The 19,046-nt window shown below is 39.8% G+C and overlaps 1 protein-coding gene across 1 annotated transcript in view; it reads right to left on the reverse strand.

The window, feature by feature from the left end:
* RSPRY1 (ring finger and SPRY domain containing 1) overlaps positions 1 to 19,046 on the reverse strand; it is a 42,781-nt gene that overhangs the window by 10,568 nt on the left and 13,167 nt on the right. The window contains exons 4-9 of the mRNA XM_032774052.2: positions 14,757 to 14,883; positions 12,973 to 13,031; positions 7,815 to 7,881; positions 6,992 to 7,123; positions 4,923 to 5,038; positions 3,978 to 4,121 (exon numbers count right to left, since the gene is read on the reverse strand). Coding sequence (XP_032629943.1) covers positions 3,978 to 4,121; positions 4,923 to 5,038; positions 6,992 to 7,123; positions 7,815 to 7,881; positions 12,973 to 13,031; positions 14,757 to 14,883 — 645 coding nt within the window. The remainder of the gene's footprint in view (positions 1 to 3,977; positions 4,122 to 4,922; positions 5,039 to 6,991; positions 7,124 to 7,814; positions 7,882 to 12,972; positions 13,032 to 14,756; positions 14,884 to 19,046) is intronic.

Below are 19,046 nucleotides of genomic sequence, written 5' to 3' on the forward strand. Positions count from 1 at the left end.
AACGTTGTTGTTTTAGTTAAATAAAACAAATTTAAATATCTTTCTGGTGATGTTCTCCTCCTAATACAGCATGGCAAGAAAATCATCCAAATATTAATGATTAACCTGTTGAATTGGAGATATTTATGAAATCACTGGGAGGTGAACTATCTGTTTCAATTACCTTTGGTAAATGAAATGACCAATCATTTTCTGATATGGCTTTAAAACTGATCTGAACAGTTTTCAAAATAAATCACTTTAAAAATGTAGAGTATGTACCTTCTAAAAATGAAACCTACATCCATCTCTGGAAGTTGTGAAGAATGTATATTAAGGTTATAACAACCAACAAAAATGCACTTTTATGTAGAAATCCATGATTAAATTGAGTCTTCCTGACTAGTGATTTAAATCAAATCCACCCTGGTCAAAAATATCACGAAGAACAACTCATCTACTGGGCAGTACCATATTAGTTAACGGATACCTCAAGAAGGAAGTGACATCAAGGACAGGAAAGACATCCACAGTATTTAGTAAACTTAACAACGTATGGCAATCAAAGATATTCAGCACCAGAACAAAACTGACAATTTTCAATTCAAACGTAATCTTAGTGCTAACATAGGGCTGCAAGAACTGGAGATCTGCTAAAATGTTAGAAAAACTAGATGCATTCAAAAGTAAGTGCCTACAAAAGATTCTGGACATTGGTTGGAAAGACTTCATCACCAGTGAAGAGAAGTCACCAACCAGCAGCTCATTGCTCAGGAATCAGAAGGCACCACTGGACATATTTGGGGCATGTACTTTGGATGCCAATGCACACACACCAACGTGAAACTGTCAAATGGAGACCAAATGGTGTGAAGACGTGAGGGCACCCATGAGACTTCTTAAGAACCACTCTTAGCAGGGAGAGTAGACTAGTAGAGTAGACTACTAGAGAGTAGACAGAGCCAACAGAAGCAGCAGCAAATGACAGACAGGAACAGAAGAGACTGGTTTCCGCCCTGTGCACTAACATTGGTGCAGGAAGGATGTAAAAAGCACATTCCACCTACATGAAAAGCATGTGACTACCTGATAAGCCTGGCTGACATAATCTGAGGTGAAGATGGTGGGGAGGTTTTTTATTATTATTATTAATATAAACACACACACACACACACACACACACCCCTAACCCCCATTTCTAAGGCAAATAAAAATTTGCTAAACAGAAAATACCAGAAATATCCAATCAAGGGAAAAATAAATTGTACTAAAGCAAACTTCCAATCCTTAACTAGAGACATTATCTCAATTCTCCCTACTTAGAGATTCCTCACAGGAAGCATATCAGACAGAAAAAAACCTAACCCCCAAACAAACTGTCAAGCTACTTATAGTGAGTGAAAAAATCTTTTAAGCCTCTTATAGTTTAAGGGCTGGTGGGTTGCTGTTTCATTTCACAGTTTCCATTACAGTCAGTGTTGACAACTTCTCGTATTCAAGACAGGCTTGCAAAATTTTACGGTTCTTTTGCAATACTGTGCAGTAGGCAAGGGGCCATATTTAGAGATGATGTAATGGGATGTATAATTTATGTCAGCAAGGGGAAGTAACTTACATGAATGAATGAAAGGGAGAGGATAGCAGGAAGAGTAACTAATGGGGGCAGGGAATCTACTTTATCTTATTCCTTCTTACCCTGTCCTGTTAGCTGCTTTTCTCGCTATATCCTTCTCTTCCATTCCCTTGGCACTTCCTAACTTACGTTCATCAACACCAAGATCTACATCACATCACAGTATTTAGTCTATGATGTAGATCAGGTTTTGGAATGGATTTTTTTTCTACAAAAGCTGGAACTGAGTAGTTTTAACTCTGGTCATTCTTGTATTAGAACATAAAAAAACCAAAACAAGACTCCATACAATCTGCCCTCTTATCTTAAGGTATTAAGACGAGCAGAAAAATGACTCTGGTAATATGAACATTTTAACAAATTTCAGGATTCTGACTGGATAGCAAGCAGATCTGTTGCCTGCTGACTCTACCAAGGAATGAGCTTCTACTACTTGATGCGCTTGTTAGCTCTGCAGAGCCAACACAACAGAGGAGACCTGGATTATTTTTCTGGCTTGTCTACAGTCAGAATGGTCAACTAAGGACCTTACCCTATTCCCACTCTAGTCAATGGTAAAATGCTAATTGACCTCAGAGGCAACAGGATAGGCCTATACATTTCTATTGCAGAACTATTAATAGTGATTATGGGTGAGCCAGAAAGATGGATTTTCAGATGCTGGGTGAGGTTGCAAAGCTAACTATTATAAAAGCCATCCTTATTTGTAAACTGAACACACTTGCTATGAATAGCATCGTGACAGATTCCATTAAAAAAGAAAAAAGCAGAATAGAAGGAACTTTAGTGTTCAGGTAGAAAATTCAGGCAACTCTGAAAACAAGGCTGCCATGGTAACCTTTACACTACCCCCATCTTGCCTGAGTACACCTGAGTTTACAACAGCCTGAAAATTTACAAACCAAGATACACACACAAACCACTACACACAAAACCAACCAAAAAATCCACATCACAAAGGTATTTGCCTTTACTGTGAAGACACAGTGGCCTTTGCTGTGAAGATCATGAAAAAAACAAAACAAACAAACAAACTTTTATTCCCCCATAACACTTGTCACAGGTAAAAAGAATTTTGCAAGGCAGACTGAGTAACTAGATTTGACAGGCAAGGCACCTGCTTGAAACGAAGAATGAAACCACCAGTACTTAATGCTAATCATGTCACTAAGTGACACTTATGCTGTTTTGTGCTACTCTCAATCTGTGCCCCAGGTAGTTCTCGTGTCTGTATGACTTTATTTATTTTTAGAAGGCAGGGAAAGAACATTTGGCATGCTATTTCCACATATGTACTCTTTCCATCGGAAATCAGTCTTTCCTGCCAGAGACAAGGAGAGCTTCCAATTCCTTGCCAGACTGGAAAATGAAGTGTTAGCATTTCAGAACAGGCCAGGTGCTATTTACTCCTCTCTAGGAAAAGAATAGGCAAACTCTTTATATTGGCATCATTCACTAGGATTCATCTAGATAGGGAAATGGAAAAAAATATCCTACTCACATTTCTGTTATCATTTAAACTAGCTCATGATCACAGACTTTGACCAATTAATGCATGCAATTGCAGTGTATTTTTTTAAAAAAGCGACATATATACAAGCACCAGGAATTTGTTGTGTCAAATACTAACTGAACAGAGCAAGTGTGAGTAAACAGAACACACCAGAGGGAGCTTATGGAAGTAGTCTTGAGAAAGACAAAAAGTTAGACTGGTAAAACCATAGTTTACAAAATAGTTTACAATCCAGTTTAATCCTTGCTTTCTTGACTAAAAATACAATAGTATGATTACCATCCCCACATTCAAATATATGAAACTATCCTGCGGGGAAGGTTTCATGTAGATTAGAGGCCATTTAATTTCTAGTCACTAAGTTTGTAAAATAGGCCATCAAAAAGCCATCAGGTGGTTTTTTCTTACTTTTTTTCTCCTAAGTCAAATGAGTGAATAGCATATCAGCTCTCAGTAAGCAGGCGATCACTTCACAAAAATATAGCTGGCAGTAACTGACACCCTTATTTGCAGTTTGAGCAGAGGTTAAGAGTGGAATGGGTCATAAAAATTCAACTACCTTCCTACTGCTCCAGATCAGGGCTGAGGCATGCAACTGTGGGTGAGAAAAGTTCTCGCTACTGATGACTGTGCTGTACTTTTGGAGATAAGTGTCACTCCAGCACCTTTCATGAGTACTAAATTCACTAACTGTAACAGCGCAAACGTATGGAAAAAAATAAGAGGAAGAGGCAATGCATATAAAATATGGACAATTATTTCAAGAGGCTATAAAAAGCCATTTGTATAGGCACTGTAAGTAAAAAAACCCCTAATATTTAGTGTTAGCTGTGTGACCTCACATGTACTCACATGATTGAGAAACTTGCTGTCTTTGGTGGCCCATCCTATCTGCATCACTCCTGAGGTAATCACTGTGACTTCATAGTACCAAACCCCAGAATCAACGCAGAACGTACATCGAACACTTTCAAAAGAGGAGGCATCGCATCGAGCCTGAAAAACCAAAGTGGAAAATGTATTAGTTGTAATTAGCTGGCAGTCACAAAGAATTCTGTCTGGTAGATTTGATAAGGGCCTTACAAGTACAATTGTAAAAACACTTAAATTCCCAAACACAGTGCAACCCCTTTCACAACAGCAAAGGCTGTATACCTGATAGAGTCTCAGTAAAACTGAACCAAGTTGAATGTAGTTCAGAGAAGAACAACAGAAGTGATCAGAGGGCTATTGGAACAATTTAAAGATTAAAGGCTAAAAAAAATGACCAAGTGGGGAATGATCTAGAACTATCTAATACGTATAAACATCAAGGAGGGACAGGAATTTAGTGCTCTAGGAATATATCCCTAGTAGTCATGGAACAAAATTATGAAAAACATTTTGGCTGAATTTCCTGATGGTGAGAGGTATTTTCTCGAAGGAAACGGAATCCCTGTTGCTTTGGGCTTTTAAGATTAGACAGGACAATAGAACAAAAACAGGGAACAAAAAAACCCCAAAACACACAATCTACTGTAGGGAACAGTTCTGCACTACATGGGAGAAGGATCAGATGGATCTAAAGAGGGGGTGATGTTTTACAGTGGTCATTTCTGGCACTAAAAGCAGGTTAGAGACATTACAGTCCACTGTCAAAACAGAATTCCTTCACTAGTTTTGTAGAGCTCAGAAATACAGACTTGTTGATTCTTTGAAGGGTAAAAAAAGAGGAACAAAAAGTGAACTGAAAAGGTGATATCTTGCAGCTTTCTTCAAAACATAATTCTACGTTGAAATACTCAAATGACATCCTACCTCCAGTCCACGTGGTGAGATCTTAAGGTATTCACTGACATCATTACTATTCAGCATGGCCTTAATATTGGTCAAGTCAACTTTCTCATATGTAAACTGTCTGCCTTCTTTCAAAACTGCAGAAAAATTTTTTAAATAAAGAGCTATTGCAGGAACAAGTCCAATCAGATTATTTCAATAAATACAAATCTACACACACACACAAAGGATTCAATTCAGTCTTGGCATCTTTAAAGCAACACAGGCATTATGCATACTTGAAAGCAACATTATTTCTTTACAGTGGCACTCAATGTTTGTTAGAACTATAGCCAGGAGCAGAGCATGTCTTGCTTTGAGTATCTGAAAAGCACCTAAGGGCTAACTGTGCCTCTCGAGGAACCAAGAGTAAGCATTAGGGGCATCAGAATACATACCAGGATGTGATTCCTTCAGGACACACAAGACACCACCTTGAAAGTTAACATGGGTGGAATTTTACTGTGGGAGGAATGGTGCCAGAGCAATAGTGAAAACTCTAAACTTGCTGCTGTCAGCTATTGGGCTAGGTTTATGAATCTGACCTGAGCCAATTAAGGCTGCCTTCCCCCTCCACTTTCAGTCCTTTCCCCATCACTTCTGTGACTCCTAGACCCTCACACAGTGCTCCCACACTGGCTGATCAAATGCTTAAGTTTCATAGCAAGCAAAATATTTCAAGTAAAAACAATCAGTCCCTGGTGGAATCTTTTTAACAGCTCATGATCAGCGGAGAGAAGAGAAGCCCAACTGGGGGATTCCCTAGCATGCTGTTCGACATGGTCTCCCCATATGTGCTTTAACTCAGGGTGGCATTTGCTCCAGCCCTGAGCTATTATAAGTTATACTGTACACAGGGTTTTGTTAGAAATTCCACCTTGGAAAGCATCCAGAATCAGGGCAGGGAAGACAAAGGATGCTGGGACTGCACAGAACCAGGAGGCAAGTTGCAGAATAACTGTTGTGCTAGGCCATGGAAACTGCTCTGTACCTTTTCCTCCACATCATTCTCTTTCACACTGGGGAGGAATGGAGAAGCATTTAGCACAGGAGTTCTCAAACTGGGGGTCAGGACCCCTCAGGCTGTCGCGAGGTTATTACATGGGGGATTGTGAACTGTCAGCCTCCACCCCAAACCCCGCTTTGCCTCCAGTATTTATAATAGTGTGAAATATATATTAAAAAAAAAAAAGTGTTCTTAATTTATAAGTGGGGGGGGGGGTCACACTCAGGGGCTTGCTATGTGAAAGGGGTCACAGTACAAGAGTTTGAGAACCACTGATTTAGCTCTACAGGCTGAGAATCATACCAACAACACTAATTCATCAGAGGGAGTGAAATGTACATCACAGACTCATTACTATATATTTATTGCCATTCGTAACAAAGCACAAGTAGATGCTGGGTTTCAGCATAAGCAAGACAAGCTGCTGCCTGGGGCCAACCAAGTAATTTCATTGTCTCTTCTCCCAGTGGTAGTGAACAAGAGGGGTATGCCTTAAACAAGGCTGGCAGCCGCGTGGGGTCCTTCAGCAAGTCAAAGCTTTGGGCCCACTAGTTAGGCCTGGATTGGTTTGTTAAATAAACGACAGTTTACCAGAGAGCTACTCTTTTTTGGTTTCTCAAATCATGAGAATCTAGTCTGCTTAATAAATCACAGGTCATAATCCATCCTTGTGCAGATGTGGTATTGGCATAGCCAAGAATATCACAATGGTTTTCTTTGGGACAAAATCAGAATACAAGTGTAATCTAGCTATTTTGAGCTTTGCTGAAATGTCACAGCAGTTACAGAGCAAATAAAGTTGAAGAACTTTAATTTTAATAATTACACAAGGTTTGCTTTTCAAAAATTAAGGCATGCAAATATACATGGATTTATGCACCTTATTTCTGTCTGGACACTGGATATTTGCACATACAAATATGACGAGACATACAAAACTATCAATAAATACTTACACAAAACATGGTATTTGTGCAACACACACACATGCGTGCCATTCTGCAAAGAAGCCTTAGTGCAAGAATCCTGTTCACACTATACTTACATAGGTTGTCTAAACTCCACTGGGCACAGAATCCCACCTGGCGTTTTAAATAGTCTGGATTATCTGTCCATTTCTCTAACAGAGCAAGCTGGTCACTAATACAGGACTCAGAAATTGTCATTTTATTTTCACCTGTAATTTAAAAGTGAAAAAAGTAATAGATGTAAACAAGAAAAAGTGATTTAAAAGACAAAAAGGTAAATATTTTACAAGTACACTATAGAAATATTCTAAATCTCAATATTAAACAAAAAATATAAGAGTTCATGTGCCTTCTCCTGACAGAAATGCAATATTAAATATTCAGCATTTTACTGTACTAAATCATCTGAGAGCAGGGCTATTAGCTAGGAAAATAATAATTACAGTCTATTAACAGGACACATTTTTTTCCAGCCATGGAGAGGCCTTCAAAGGGCTCCTGTGCCTCTTCCCATCCCCAAAGCTACTTTTGATGGATAGCAGACCCTACGTGGCAATAATTTGAGCTGTATTTGAGGACAGCACACAGTATAGTGACGGAATTGTGTTCCACCCATTTTCTTTCCAAGGGGGTTGGGGTCACTAGAGCAGCAGGAGTCTCCTCCTGCCCCTGAGGGCCTGAGCACACTTTTCCCTAGAGTGATCCCATTCCCTGTCAGCCCAGATATCACTGATCCTTATGGTGCCCTAGGCTTAAGCTACAAAGTTGGGAACTTCAACATGCTTATTTCAAATACATGCACCTAGGACAGCAGATGTGATCCGATGAAGGAAATAACCATTCTGGGGCAACATTAGCTCTATTGTCTTTATCGTTAGGAAGTACTAGGCTAATACTTACTTGTTTGTGCAAACTTTTCCAGTGCTATTAGTGCAAAAAGCATTACCGTCGGATGGGACTGGAAATTCTAAAGACAACGAGAATATTAAACACATGCTGTGGAAGATGTTTTTGTTGGTTTGTCTAATATAATGAAAACATTTTCTTAAAATGAGCAGTCAGATTACATTTTCAAGACTCTTCACAAGAGAAAGGCAGAGATGTTATGAGTAAGGCTACATTTTAGTCATGGATATTTTTAGTAAAAGTCATGAACAGGTATAACAGCCCCCTGACCTGACCATGACTTTTAATACCCATGACTAAATCTTACCTGCTGGGAGGGGGTGCTCCTGAAGACTGCTGGGGTGGGCGGGGGGAGGAAGAGGAGGGGAAGGAGAGTGCAGAGCGATGCTTCTGCTGGGGGGACACGGCCTGGGGTCCCGCTGCCACTGGTGCTGTACTGCTGCTCCAGGGAGGCGCCGGAGACCAGCTGCCTCGGGCTGCCAGAGCAGCGAGCTGGTGCGGCTGGCCCTGGGGCTTCCCCAGCTGCTGGGGTGGTCCCAGGGGCAGCCGTAGCAGTGCTGCAAAATTCATGGAGGTCACGGAAGCTGTGACTTTCATGACCTCCGTGAACGGTTTGCAGCCTTAATCATGAGCAATGGGCACAGTAGTAGGGGGGAAGTGGGCCATACCAGAAGTACTCACAGGACCTATTTCTCATGTCACAGCAGCTTTTTACCAGGGTAGTCTATCTACAGTAGAATCTCAGAGTTACTAACACCAAAGTTACAAACTGATCAGTCAATCACACCCCTCATTCGGAACTAGAAGTACACAACAGGCAGAAGGGGGAAAAAAGCAAATACAGCACACTACTGTGTTAAATTACTACAAAAAATAAAAATAAAGGAAAAGAAGCATTTTTCTTCTGCATAATAAAGTTTCAAAGCTGTATTAAGTCACTGTTCAGTTGTATATTTTTGAAAGAACCACCATAATGTTTTGTTCAGAGTTAGGAACAACTTCCATTCCCAAGGTGTTTGTAACTTTGAGGTTCCACTGTATTTCAATGGAGTTGCTCCTGATTTACCCTGATATGTCACTAGCTCTCATTGAAGGCCACTGAATTAAAAATCATAAAGTTTCTAGCCCCAAATGCTAAGATTATTTTTTTTCAGAAAAACTCATTTTTCTGAATTAAGCCTTCAAAATGCCTCGTTCTAGTAACCTCAAATTTTGTGAGTTTTTTTCATTTGAATAGAATTCATGCAAAAGAAATTTCAGATGGAAAGCAGCTACTTGAAATAACTGAAGTGTAGGCTTAGCAAAAAGGAAGGCTAGCCTTCAATATGCTCCATAATATAAACAGAAAGTTTTGATCCATATCTCAAATATATAATATAATGTATAATTTTAAATGTCCTTATCAGGTGTTCTGTAGAGTTTTCAGTTTGCCCTTATAGTAATTAACACAAACAAAGGAGATGCTAATAATGATTAGCAAGCAGTTTGGCACTATCCCAAGAGAAAATTTGGTAGACAAAGTAGTTTATTTCTTAATCAAACAAGCATTTTATTAGCAAGTGAAAGCTTCTTCTAGGTTAGCCATGCGATTTCTTTAGAATTTGGTAAACTGTAGTAATAAGTAATATTTGGCACTTATATAGGTGCTTTTCATTTGTAAAGCTCAAGTGTTTTGTTTTTTTTAAAAAAAGGGTATCATTATCCTCATTCACAGATGTGGAAACTGAGGTACAGAAGTTGAGTGCTTTGCTCCAGGTCATGCAGTACATAAATTTAAGAGCTGAGAAGCACTTAGGTCTCCTGAATCTCTGCATGCAGGCCATTCTGCCATGAGGGAAGAAGTGACCCTTCCCAGAGGTGAGAGTCAGGAAGATGAAAATTTGTTAGAACCCTTTGTGGGACAGTCTTAGTAGAACAGTCTGATATTTTAAAAAAGTGAATTTAGTGGTTGTGAAAGATTAAACAATATCCTCTGTTCATTCAGAAAACAGACACAGCATGGGCAAGATCTCCCAGATTAATGGAGCAATTTATCTGAACCGTGGGGGAAGGAAGGGAACACCCCTCAAGGATGTCTACCTTGCAGCTAGGAGCGAGCCTCCCAGAGTGAGCAGACAGACTCACCAGTCGGGCCTGAGCTAATGCTCAAAAAAAAAATAGCAGTGTGGATGCTTGAGACTCTGAGCCACAACATCCATGCTGCTATTTTTAGCATGCTAGCTTAAGACCACTGGCACGAGTCCATCTGCTCAAGCTGGGAGCTCATTCCCCGCTGCAGTGGAGACATACCCCAAGAGTGAAAACTCAGTCTCACCCCAGACACCCCACCCCCAAAACACACACACACACACGCCTATACCAGTTTCAGAATAAAAGACGAAAACAAAATTTACACACAAAGTCAAAACAAATAAAACCTATGATAATTCTGCTCTGCCTTTCCACTATATATAATCTGCACAAAGTTCACCATACTCAGTGGTGACATCTGCAAGTAACATGTGTCAGACCAGAGACTTATGTTGCGAGTCTCCCTTTGAAATGGCAGCTAACACAAGAGATGCTTCATCCAACCTGTAACTGCCTGCTAAATGGCAGGTCTTATTTCAGGAAAAATGAAACGTGATCCACTGCAATGCTCGGATAAAAAGTTATGTTCAGTTAAAAAAGTTATGGTTATATTGTGCCTTTGCTTAAAAACAACCCTCCCCACGTCTTTGACTCCATGATACCTAGAAAAGATTCAATGAACTAGCAAGTTCTGCAGTTTCCAAAGACATTTGACAAGAAACAGCCACAAAAAAAGATAGACGTGACTAAATTGGCTCCCTTAATATTATGCCAATTACTCGTAATCTTGGTAAATGATAAGTGCAGAAAACCTTTTATACCTATTATAGTCAGCATTTCCCACAACAGAATCAAATAACTACTGCAAAGTTTCCTACTGTAGTTTGTGCATGTCTAATAATGCTTTAGCTCTTGGAAAAAAAATGGCTATGGAGTTTATTAACTTCTGTGAAGATTTTCACTATATATAAGCTATGAGCCTGATTCTGTCCAATGCACCATTCCTTTTACACCAGGGTTTCTCAAACTTCATTGCACTGTGACCCCCTTCTGACAACAAAGTTACTACATGACCCTGGGGCAAGGGGGTGGGGAGCCCAAGCCCCGCCGCCTTGAGTAGGGGATAGAGAGGGGCTGCAGCCGAAGCCGGAGCCTGAGCCCTGCCGCCTTGAGTAGGAAGAGAGGGAGGCTGGAGCCCGAGCCCTGACCAGGGCCGCCCTAAGGATTCAGGGGGCCTGGGGCAAAGAGGGGTAGCAGACATAAAAAAAGGCACCACCTGCTGCAGCACTAGTACTCACTGGGCAGCGCTCCGAGCCTGCGGCGGGTCCTTCGCTTGCTCCGAGTCTGTGGCAGCACTGAAGGACCTGCCGCCGAAGTGCCGCCAAAGACCCGAACCGCCACTCGGTGTGTAGCCAGGGAAGGGATTCTCGGCCGGGGCTCACGGGGCCCCAGGCAAATTGCCTCATTTGCCCCACCACCTCTGGGCAACCCTGACCCCAACGCCCTGGGTGGAGCTCAGGCTTCAACTTCAGCCATGGGTCCCAGCAAATCTAATGATGGCCCTGATGACCCCATTAAAATGGAGTCATGACTCACTTTGGGATCCCAACCTACAGTTTGAGAACCGCTGCTTGACACTGTTCAGTGCTTTAGCCCTCATGTCAGGAGTTCTCTGTGGGAAGGCTTGCATAAGATCCTAAGTTAATCATGTGCTGGGAGCCTCTCCTATATCTGGCATTCACAACAATTCTAAAGCTCTGTTCTTCTAAACTATTTGAAGGTTAGTTTTGCTTTAAGGGGCTTAAACTACGCAGTGGCAGTAAATTCAAAGGTCAAGATTAAAATTCTTTCCTTTTAACTCACTGCACTGATAATGCAAGCTGGCTAGTATGTCCAACTGCTCTCTGCACCTCCATCTGATGGAATGGTGAGGGACAGACTTTCAATCTTAACCTCACGTTTTCTGGAGTTGTTTGGCCAGACCCTTGATGTTAATATTGCTTTTGGATTTAATATAAACATCATCATCTGTTCATTTCTGGGTACCAAGTCCAAAATCCCTAGGATTGCTCCTAGAAGGAAATATTCCTCCTCTATTCCAGAGACACCCATCCTTAAACCGTAGTGTTCTGCAATCACGATCACCAGTTACCGACCTGAACTGGCAGTAAGGTACATAACGCAGACTATAAGCCTTCTATCTGAACCTAGGCGTCTTTCGCTTGATTATGGCTTATTTTGAATGTGACCATCTGAAATGTAGATAATTTTAGCAGTACAGTACTTTTTGGTCAACTGTCTGCAGAAGTAAGAGCACAACAGAAATTTTAGAAGGAATAAGGATCACTGCAAGATAAGGGACATCCTTTCCTTTACTCCAAACTAATGTTCAGCTGCATCCCTGACCTTTGACTTCACAAGACAGCGACTTCTTATTTCAAATCTGTTCTTCACTTTGACCAAAGTGAACGGATGAACTTGTTGTCTAGGAATACAATTGTATATACCGCTACTTCCATAGCACGTTAGTATCAATGCCAGGGTCTGAACGGCACTAAGAATTTCGGAGCAGAGACTCATTTTCTCTAGGTTCTGTATAGTGCCAGGCACATACTCTGTGCTTCACAAATTAAATAAAACAAAATAATTGTCGTCTTTATTTTCATGGATAGTCCTTCCTTTCTTTTTCATTCTCTCATTAAGCCTTTTTGACCCCTTCCTTATTAAATGGACTCTTTCTATAGTCTGTTAGATTTTCCAACATCAACCTAGAGTGTTTAGAGTTAACATGTCTGTCCTTTATTTTGATTATTTTTAATTTGTATAATTTGGTTTTGTATGTTGAGCTCATGATTGATTTAAGTGAAAAATGCTGTATGTAGAGACAAAGATAGATAAGATCCCACAATTACAAAAACTGATCTTACCGCGCTCTGCTGCAAGCAGTTTCATAAAAAAAAACAACAACAACAAAAAAACCCCAGCAACATTTGCTGAAAAACAAGAACATTTACCACTTATGCATACAGAAGCAATTAAGAGGCTAGAGAAGCCACGAATGCTACTGTGCTTGGATACTTACCAAGCTCTGCAGTAAATATTCCAGTATTCCTGGGCTGAGTAAGCCTATACTTGCAGGACCTGCAAGAACACTGAAAATGAAATGCATGTATGGGAACTGCTTTTAATGTCAATTAAAGTTTACCAAGGGGGGCATTCTGTCCCTGAAGACCACCCTGCAGTCACAAAAAGAAATTGAAGTAGTACTCAGGGCTATGTTTTTGCACACAAGCAAAATACGTACACTCTACTGTAGGCTTAATTTATGCATGGTTACAATGAATGTGCTCATAAATCAGGTATCTGAATGCACAGTCATGGATCTGCCTTCCCTTTCTATGCACAAACAGCCATGTGCATGTGCCATAGCTGTAACTGTGTAGTTCTAATGATCTTCAGTATTACTATAAAGACACCTGTCACCTTGATATCTGATAACACTTATGCCTACATATTTTTGAAAAAAAACAAAAACAAAGAAACCAAACCCACCAGTCCCCAATGTACATTTATGTAAAGCAGGTAGTTTCTCAGATATTTTGTATTACTAAATCAAGGTTAAAAAGATCAGCTTCCTCAATCACTGGCACAAAATGAGTAATGCCCACAGGATCAAATTCCGCCAGCTTGATGCCTAGTCACCCAATCTGCGATTGGCATTGTGGCAACCGACCAATTAAAAATGCCCATGAACGCTATCTGCTTAAGGTAGTGTGGCAGAAGGAAGGGCATTCAGTTTCATAAAACCCATGAACTGTGACAAATTGGTACACACACAAACGCACTATTATAAAACAGCATTGACCCCATCACTGTCTGGATTTCTAGAGAAGCATCTGCTCTCACCTAACCAAATGGAAACGGTCAACTAACATAGGATCTTATTTTGACCTATGGTATCGAGAGGGTGGCAAAGAGGAGGAATTGTCATTTTTATGTCAAATATCTACATCAAAAGTCACTGTTCGAGTAGGAACTACACAAAAATGTTATGGTCTTTAGTGCTGTCTCTGAAGCAATAATTAAATGTTATTTTTAAAATGGTGCTCATATCAAACAGTGGGGCACAAACTAGGAATTTTAAAAAGACATGTTAATTTCAAGCATCCCTAGAAAGAAAAAAAAAAAAAAGTTGCCAAATGGGGCAACAATCAGAAGGCAATGGAAATTTCACTTTCACCTTCAGGCAGGGCATTATAAGTAAGTGGAGAATAAAGAGACCTATTTAAACAAAAGTCACTTTTTAAAAAGGAAATTCTCAGTGTCCTTTTAAATAATGTAGCTGAAGAGCATTTGCTTCAGGTAACTACAACAGAACAACATTTGTCTGTAGTGAAAAGAACATCCATCATCCTTTCACCAATTCTCTTTAATAAGAATAATTTGTCCTTTATCATCATCTTGCCTACTGGCTAATGTGTTCCCAGAAATTCTCTCATCTACCTAGGTTAGGCCTGTAAAAACGTTAGCCTTGATAATTGCATTATCAAGGCTGTGTGTCAGGAAATCTTACTTTACAGATATTTGAAATATATACACGTGTGGATTGAGGTTTTATTTGGTAAATCAAGTATTGAGGGAGTTCAGTGTAGTAGACTCAAAGTTCAGAGCCAAGCTGTTTGCTGGTTACTGAAATTAAGCCTCATCAATATTTTGATCATGCAGTAGATTTGGCCCGAGCTGAGAGACAAGATCTCTCCTTGTTCCAAAACATGACCTCAGTTCTACAAAGTTAGCTCTGAACGTTGCTATGCTGTGACACTATAGAAAACCCAGTTAAGCTTTCAGACTGCTCTTTCTGCTTACCTGCTAGTTTCTCAGCCAAACAGCCCAGAACTGCAGTTGTATTACGATGCTTGGCAGGGTGACAGGAATCCTGGCAGGCAACCGCTGCATTTAAATTTAATATTTCAGTCAATTTCTGCAATGCATCCTAAAACAAAGACAGAATGCTATTTAACACTATAGGAATTACGGAACACATTGTTTTCCACTCAGTCATTCAATACAAGTCAATCACTCTGCTTCAATATCAATGCTAACAGGATAACATTACAGATGCCAAGTGATAGTTTATCTGTTTTAAAGACAGACCAGAAGTTTAATTTATCTTAAAGAGTTACATTAATTCATTGGTTACTGCCAAATGAGCCAAAGTATGTCCGATTGCTCAAAAGTGATGTGCTGCCAACTGTATGAGAAATATTAACATTTCCTTAACTTCAATGAATCAGTAAGATAGATGGCAGAAAACAGGGAGGACTACCAAAGTGGTTTAATCTGTTCCAAATATTCTGATGCTATTAAAAAAAAAAAAAAAGTTGATTGTGTTATAAAATTGAAAATACAGTAAAAAAATGATTTGAGCACAACAAAATTGGAGATAGCCCCCTAGTCCACTTTACAAAACTATGCTGTTGCTGACTCTAAAACCACACCATCTCTCTCTCTCTAATGGCATATCCTCCTTATACTCACTGTGCTAGTCTTTTAAACAAGAATGATAGAGTAGCAGAAACGTATGTTGAGCGTTAGTTTCCTCTGGCTATTAATGTAGGATTAAATTCGGAGTAAATGCAGAGTAACTCCCACCAATTTCAATGGATTTACAGTGTAATTCCAAATTCAGAACAAAAATTGCTCCACAAATGGATCCAAACTGCAACTCCAGATTCATCTCAACCCCTCTATCCTCACGCTTTTAGGAAAGTTTCAGTTGAGCCGATTCAGACCCCAGCTTCACAACTAAGCCCAACACTTAATTAAAACAAAAACAACTCTCCACACAGAAGTTATCAGCAGGGCATTTGGACAAGATTAGTGTAACTGAGTTTATAAAGTTTGACATTTATATGCTTTTTGGGTCAGATTCTGATCCAGATTTAAACTAGTGCAACATACAAAAAATCTGATCTTTGAGGGAGGTTACAGGGAAATATAATTGTGTTCCCAAAAGAACAGCCACAAACAGAACTAATAGATAGGGCTGACAAAGCGCAAAGAGCATAGAGAAGAAAGAAAGAATAGCCAGCAATGATTGAGGAAGGGACTTGAGGTGAAAAAGTACACCTCAACTTAGAATGAGGATGACATTCTCAAATGCAGCTTTTAGCCAATCTTAGTGGAACTACAGTAGAATCGCAAAGTTACAAACTGACCAGTCAACCACACAGCTCATTTGGGACCAGAAGTGCACAATCAGGCTGCAGCAGAGACCAAAAAAAGGTGCAAATACAGTAGAGTACTGTGTTAATTGTAATCTACTAAAAAAAAAAAAAAAAAAAAAAAAGGGAAGTTTAAAAAAAGATTTGACAAGATAAGGAACTGATTCTTTGTTTCATTTAAATTAAGATGGTTAAAGCAGCATTTTTCTTCTGCATAATAAAGTTTCAAAGCTGTATTAAGTCAATGTTCAGTTGTAAACTTCTGAAAGAACAACCTGTGACGGTGTCCCCCCAAAGCTTTATGGAATATGCTTATGAATGTATGTGTGACATAACTGGAATATGTTTTAGGTTACATAGATATGTTACATGGCATATGTAAAGGTTATGATATACTGAATATATTCATCCTATTTGTATGTATGTGTCATTTTTGTATTTGAAGTTACAAATATTGGCTGTGTTCTGGCTTGATTTTAATGAGCCTAGAAGAACACTTGGTCAGTTTCTTGAGAAAAGTGCAAATTAAGTGCCCAGTCAAAAACCACTTAAGCCAACAATGAACTTGAAGATGTCAATCCACATCTAAGCCTTCCCAGGAATGTGGCTTGGCTGGAAAAAAATGTCCATGTGGCTTGCTCATCTGACTCCAAAACTCCATCTTGGAGCTGGACTTTGCATAGGAGAGAGGAGGGGGTCTCCACCCACAAGAGAAAGTCTATTTAAACCCCTGGGAGACTCCTCCACTTGGTCTTCAGCTGGCTAAAGAGATATCCTTGGGGTGGAGAGGCTACCTGAAAGAAACTGGAACAAAGGACAGTAACTACAGGGAGTGTGAGTGATTGCTGGACCCCAGACTAGCAGGAGACTAGTCTGTAAAAGGAAGCTTACTGGAACTGGTGAGGTTATATCTGTATTCACTTTTCTTAGACACAGACTTGCATGTTCTATTTTATTTTACTTGGTAACTTTGTTCTGTCGGTTACTACTTGGAACCACTTAAATCCTACTTTCTGTATTTAATAAAATCACTTTTTACTTATTAATTAACTCAGTGTGTATTAATACCTGGGGTGGGGGAGGGGGAACAGTTGTGTATCTCTATCAGGGTTATAGAGGGTGAAAAATTTATGAGTTTGCCCTGTATATGCTTTATATAGGGTAAAACAGATTTATTTGGGGTTTAGACCCCATTGGGAGTTGGGCATCTGAGTGTTAAAGACAGGAACATTTCTGTGGGCTGCTTTCAGTTAAGTCTGCAGCTTTGGAGCACGTGGTTCAGATCCTAGGTCTGTACTGGATCAGACTGGCACGTCTGGCTCAGCAAGACAGGGTGCTGGAGTCCGAAGCTGGCAGGGAAAGCAGAGGCAGAAGTAGTCTTGGCACATCAGTTGGCAGTTCCCAAGGGGGTTTCTGTGATCCAACCCGTTACACAACCATAACGGTTTTTTCTGAGTTACAAACACCTTGGGAACAGAGGTTGCTTGCAACTGTACTAACGTTAACTGTTTTGACTTTATTTTTTTTAAATAAAGACTCTACTCCACAGAGTTGCCAACGTAAGTATAAACAAATAAAGGAAGACTGAAGTTAAACATTAAAAAGCTAATGTTACTTCAGGTAGACTCTCTATGGAAAATTGTGGCTTTCCAAAAAGTTGGGAATACTGACTTGACAACCTGCAAAAAAAAGTCATCAATTTATCCAGAACAGGTAAATGCTGGACAAGAGCACTGCAAGCTTCTCCCCAGTGCTCACAAACCTGAACATAGGAGACTGAGGGGTTTCTCAAGGGTGAGAAGATAGCTTATTCTCTATGTTCCACTTAGGCCAGATTTTCAAAACTGGATGCCTAGAACTAATGCACTTGAAAATCAGACCATTTAGAAGTACTGAGCAAGTCATTTGAAACTGGGGCATTTTATACCTCTGAAAAAAATCAAGCACCCACATTTGAAAGATTTGGTGTTAATACTTGGCCTCTCCTTTGATAATGCCAACAAAAGAACCATTTAGTGCCAACTGTAATGGTGGGTTCGTTTTTAAATCTGGAACTGGCTGAGACCACATCTTATTTCAGTCTACCTGGAAGACTGTATAGTGTTGACTTTTCACTACTAACTCAGGCAGACTGGAACCACTAACCATGGAAGAAAGAGGCTCCTTACCCAGTTACAGTATTTGATCAACTCTTGAGTCATCAGCTACTCAGTTTATAATCTTATTTAAGAGCCAATGAATTAGAAGCTTCCCAATCTCTCATCCTGTGGCAAATGTACAGTAAAAATCAAAGTTGGCACAGTAACAAGTGTAATACTAATGGATGTTGCAGCAATGCCAGCATCAGAAAGAGTTCATGCCAAAACAGAGATTTAAAAGGCCTTTAAAATAACAAACGCCAAATCATGTGAAGTGCTGTGTGCCCTGTACTCCCACTACATTCAATGGGATCTGCGGATGCCGAGTACCTCACAGGATTGGGACCCAATAACATCATTTCAGTTTTTAAAATGTCAAAAGCTAAACGACTGACTTCTATTTGTAGTAAAATACAATTTATCCAGTTATGAACACACACCTGGCCATTCATTTTAACCTTACTTTAAAGTAATGAGATCCAAAAGTCAGTATGCAGCCAACAAAAGCTTTTTTTAAAATTTACTATACTAATCCATTTACGGCTGAAATGTGTAAACTAAAGAGAAAAAAAGTGTTTTGTCTTATACATAGATAAGTTATGAGGAATTCAGCACTGACACAAAGTAGTGCTGGTTTAAAACACGGAGAGCTGAATTTGCACTGATTTGGCATTCACTGGGCACGTACAAGGAGTAACACACACCAAGAGGGGAGAAGGAGAGCATAGTGGCAAAAGCAACGAACAAAAGAAACCTCCCTACTCTCCCTCCAAGCACAAACTATTTTTCACTCT

Source organism: Chelonoidis abingdonii, chromosome 19 (assembly GCF_003597395.2).
Source record: "Chelonoidis abingdonii isolate Lonesome George chromosome 19, CheloAbing_2.0, whole genome shotgun sequence".
NCBI classification, from domain to species: Eukaryota; Metazoa; Chordata; order Testudines; family Testudinidae; genus Chelonoidis; species Chelonoidis abingdonii.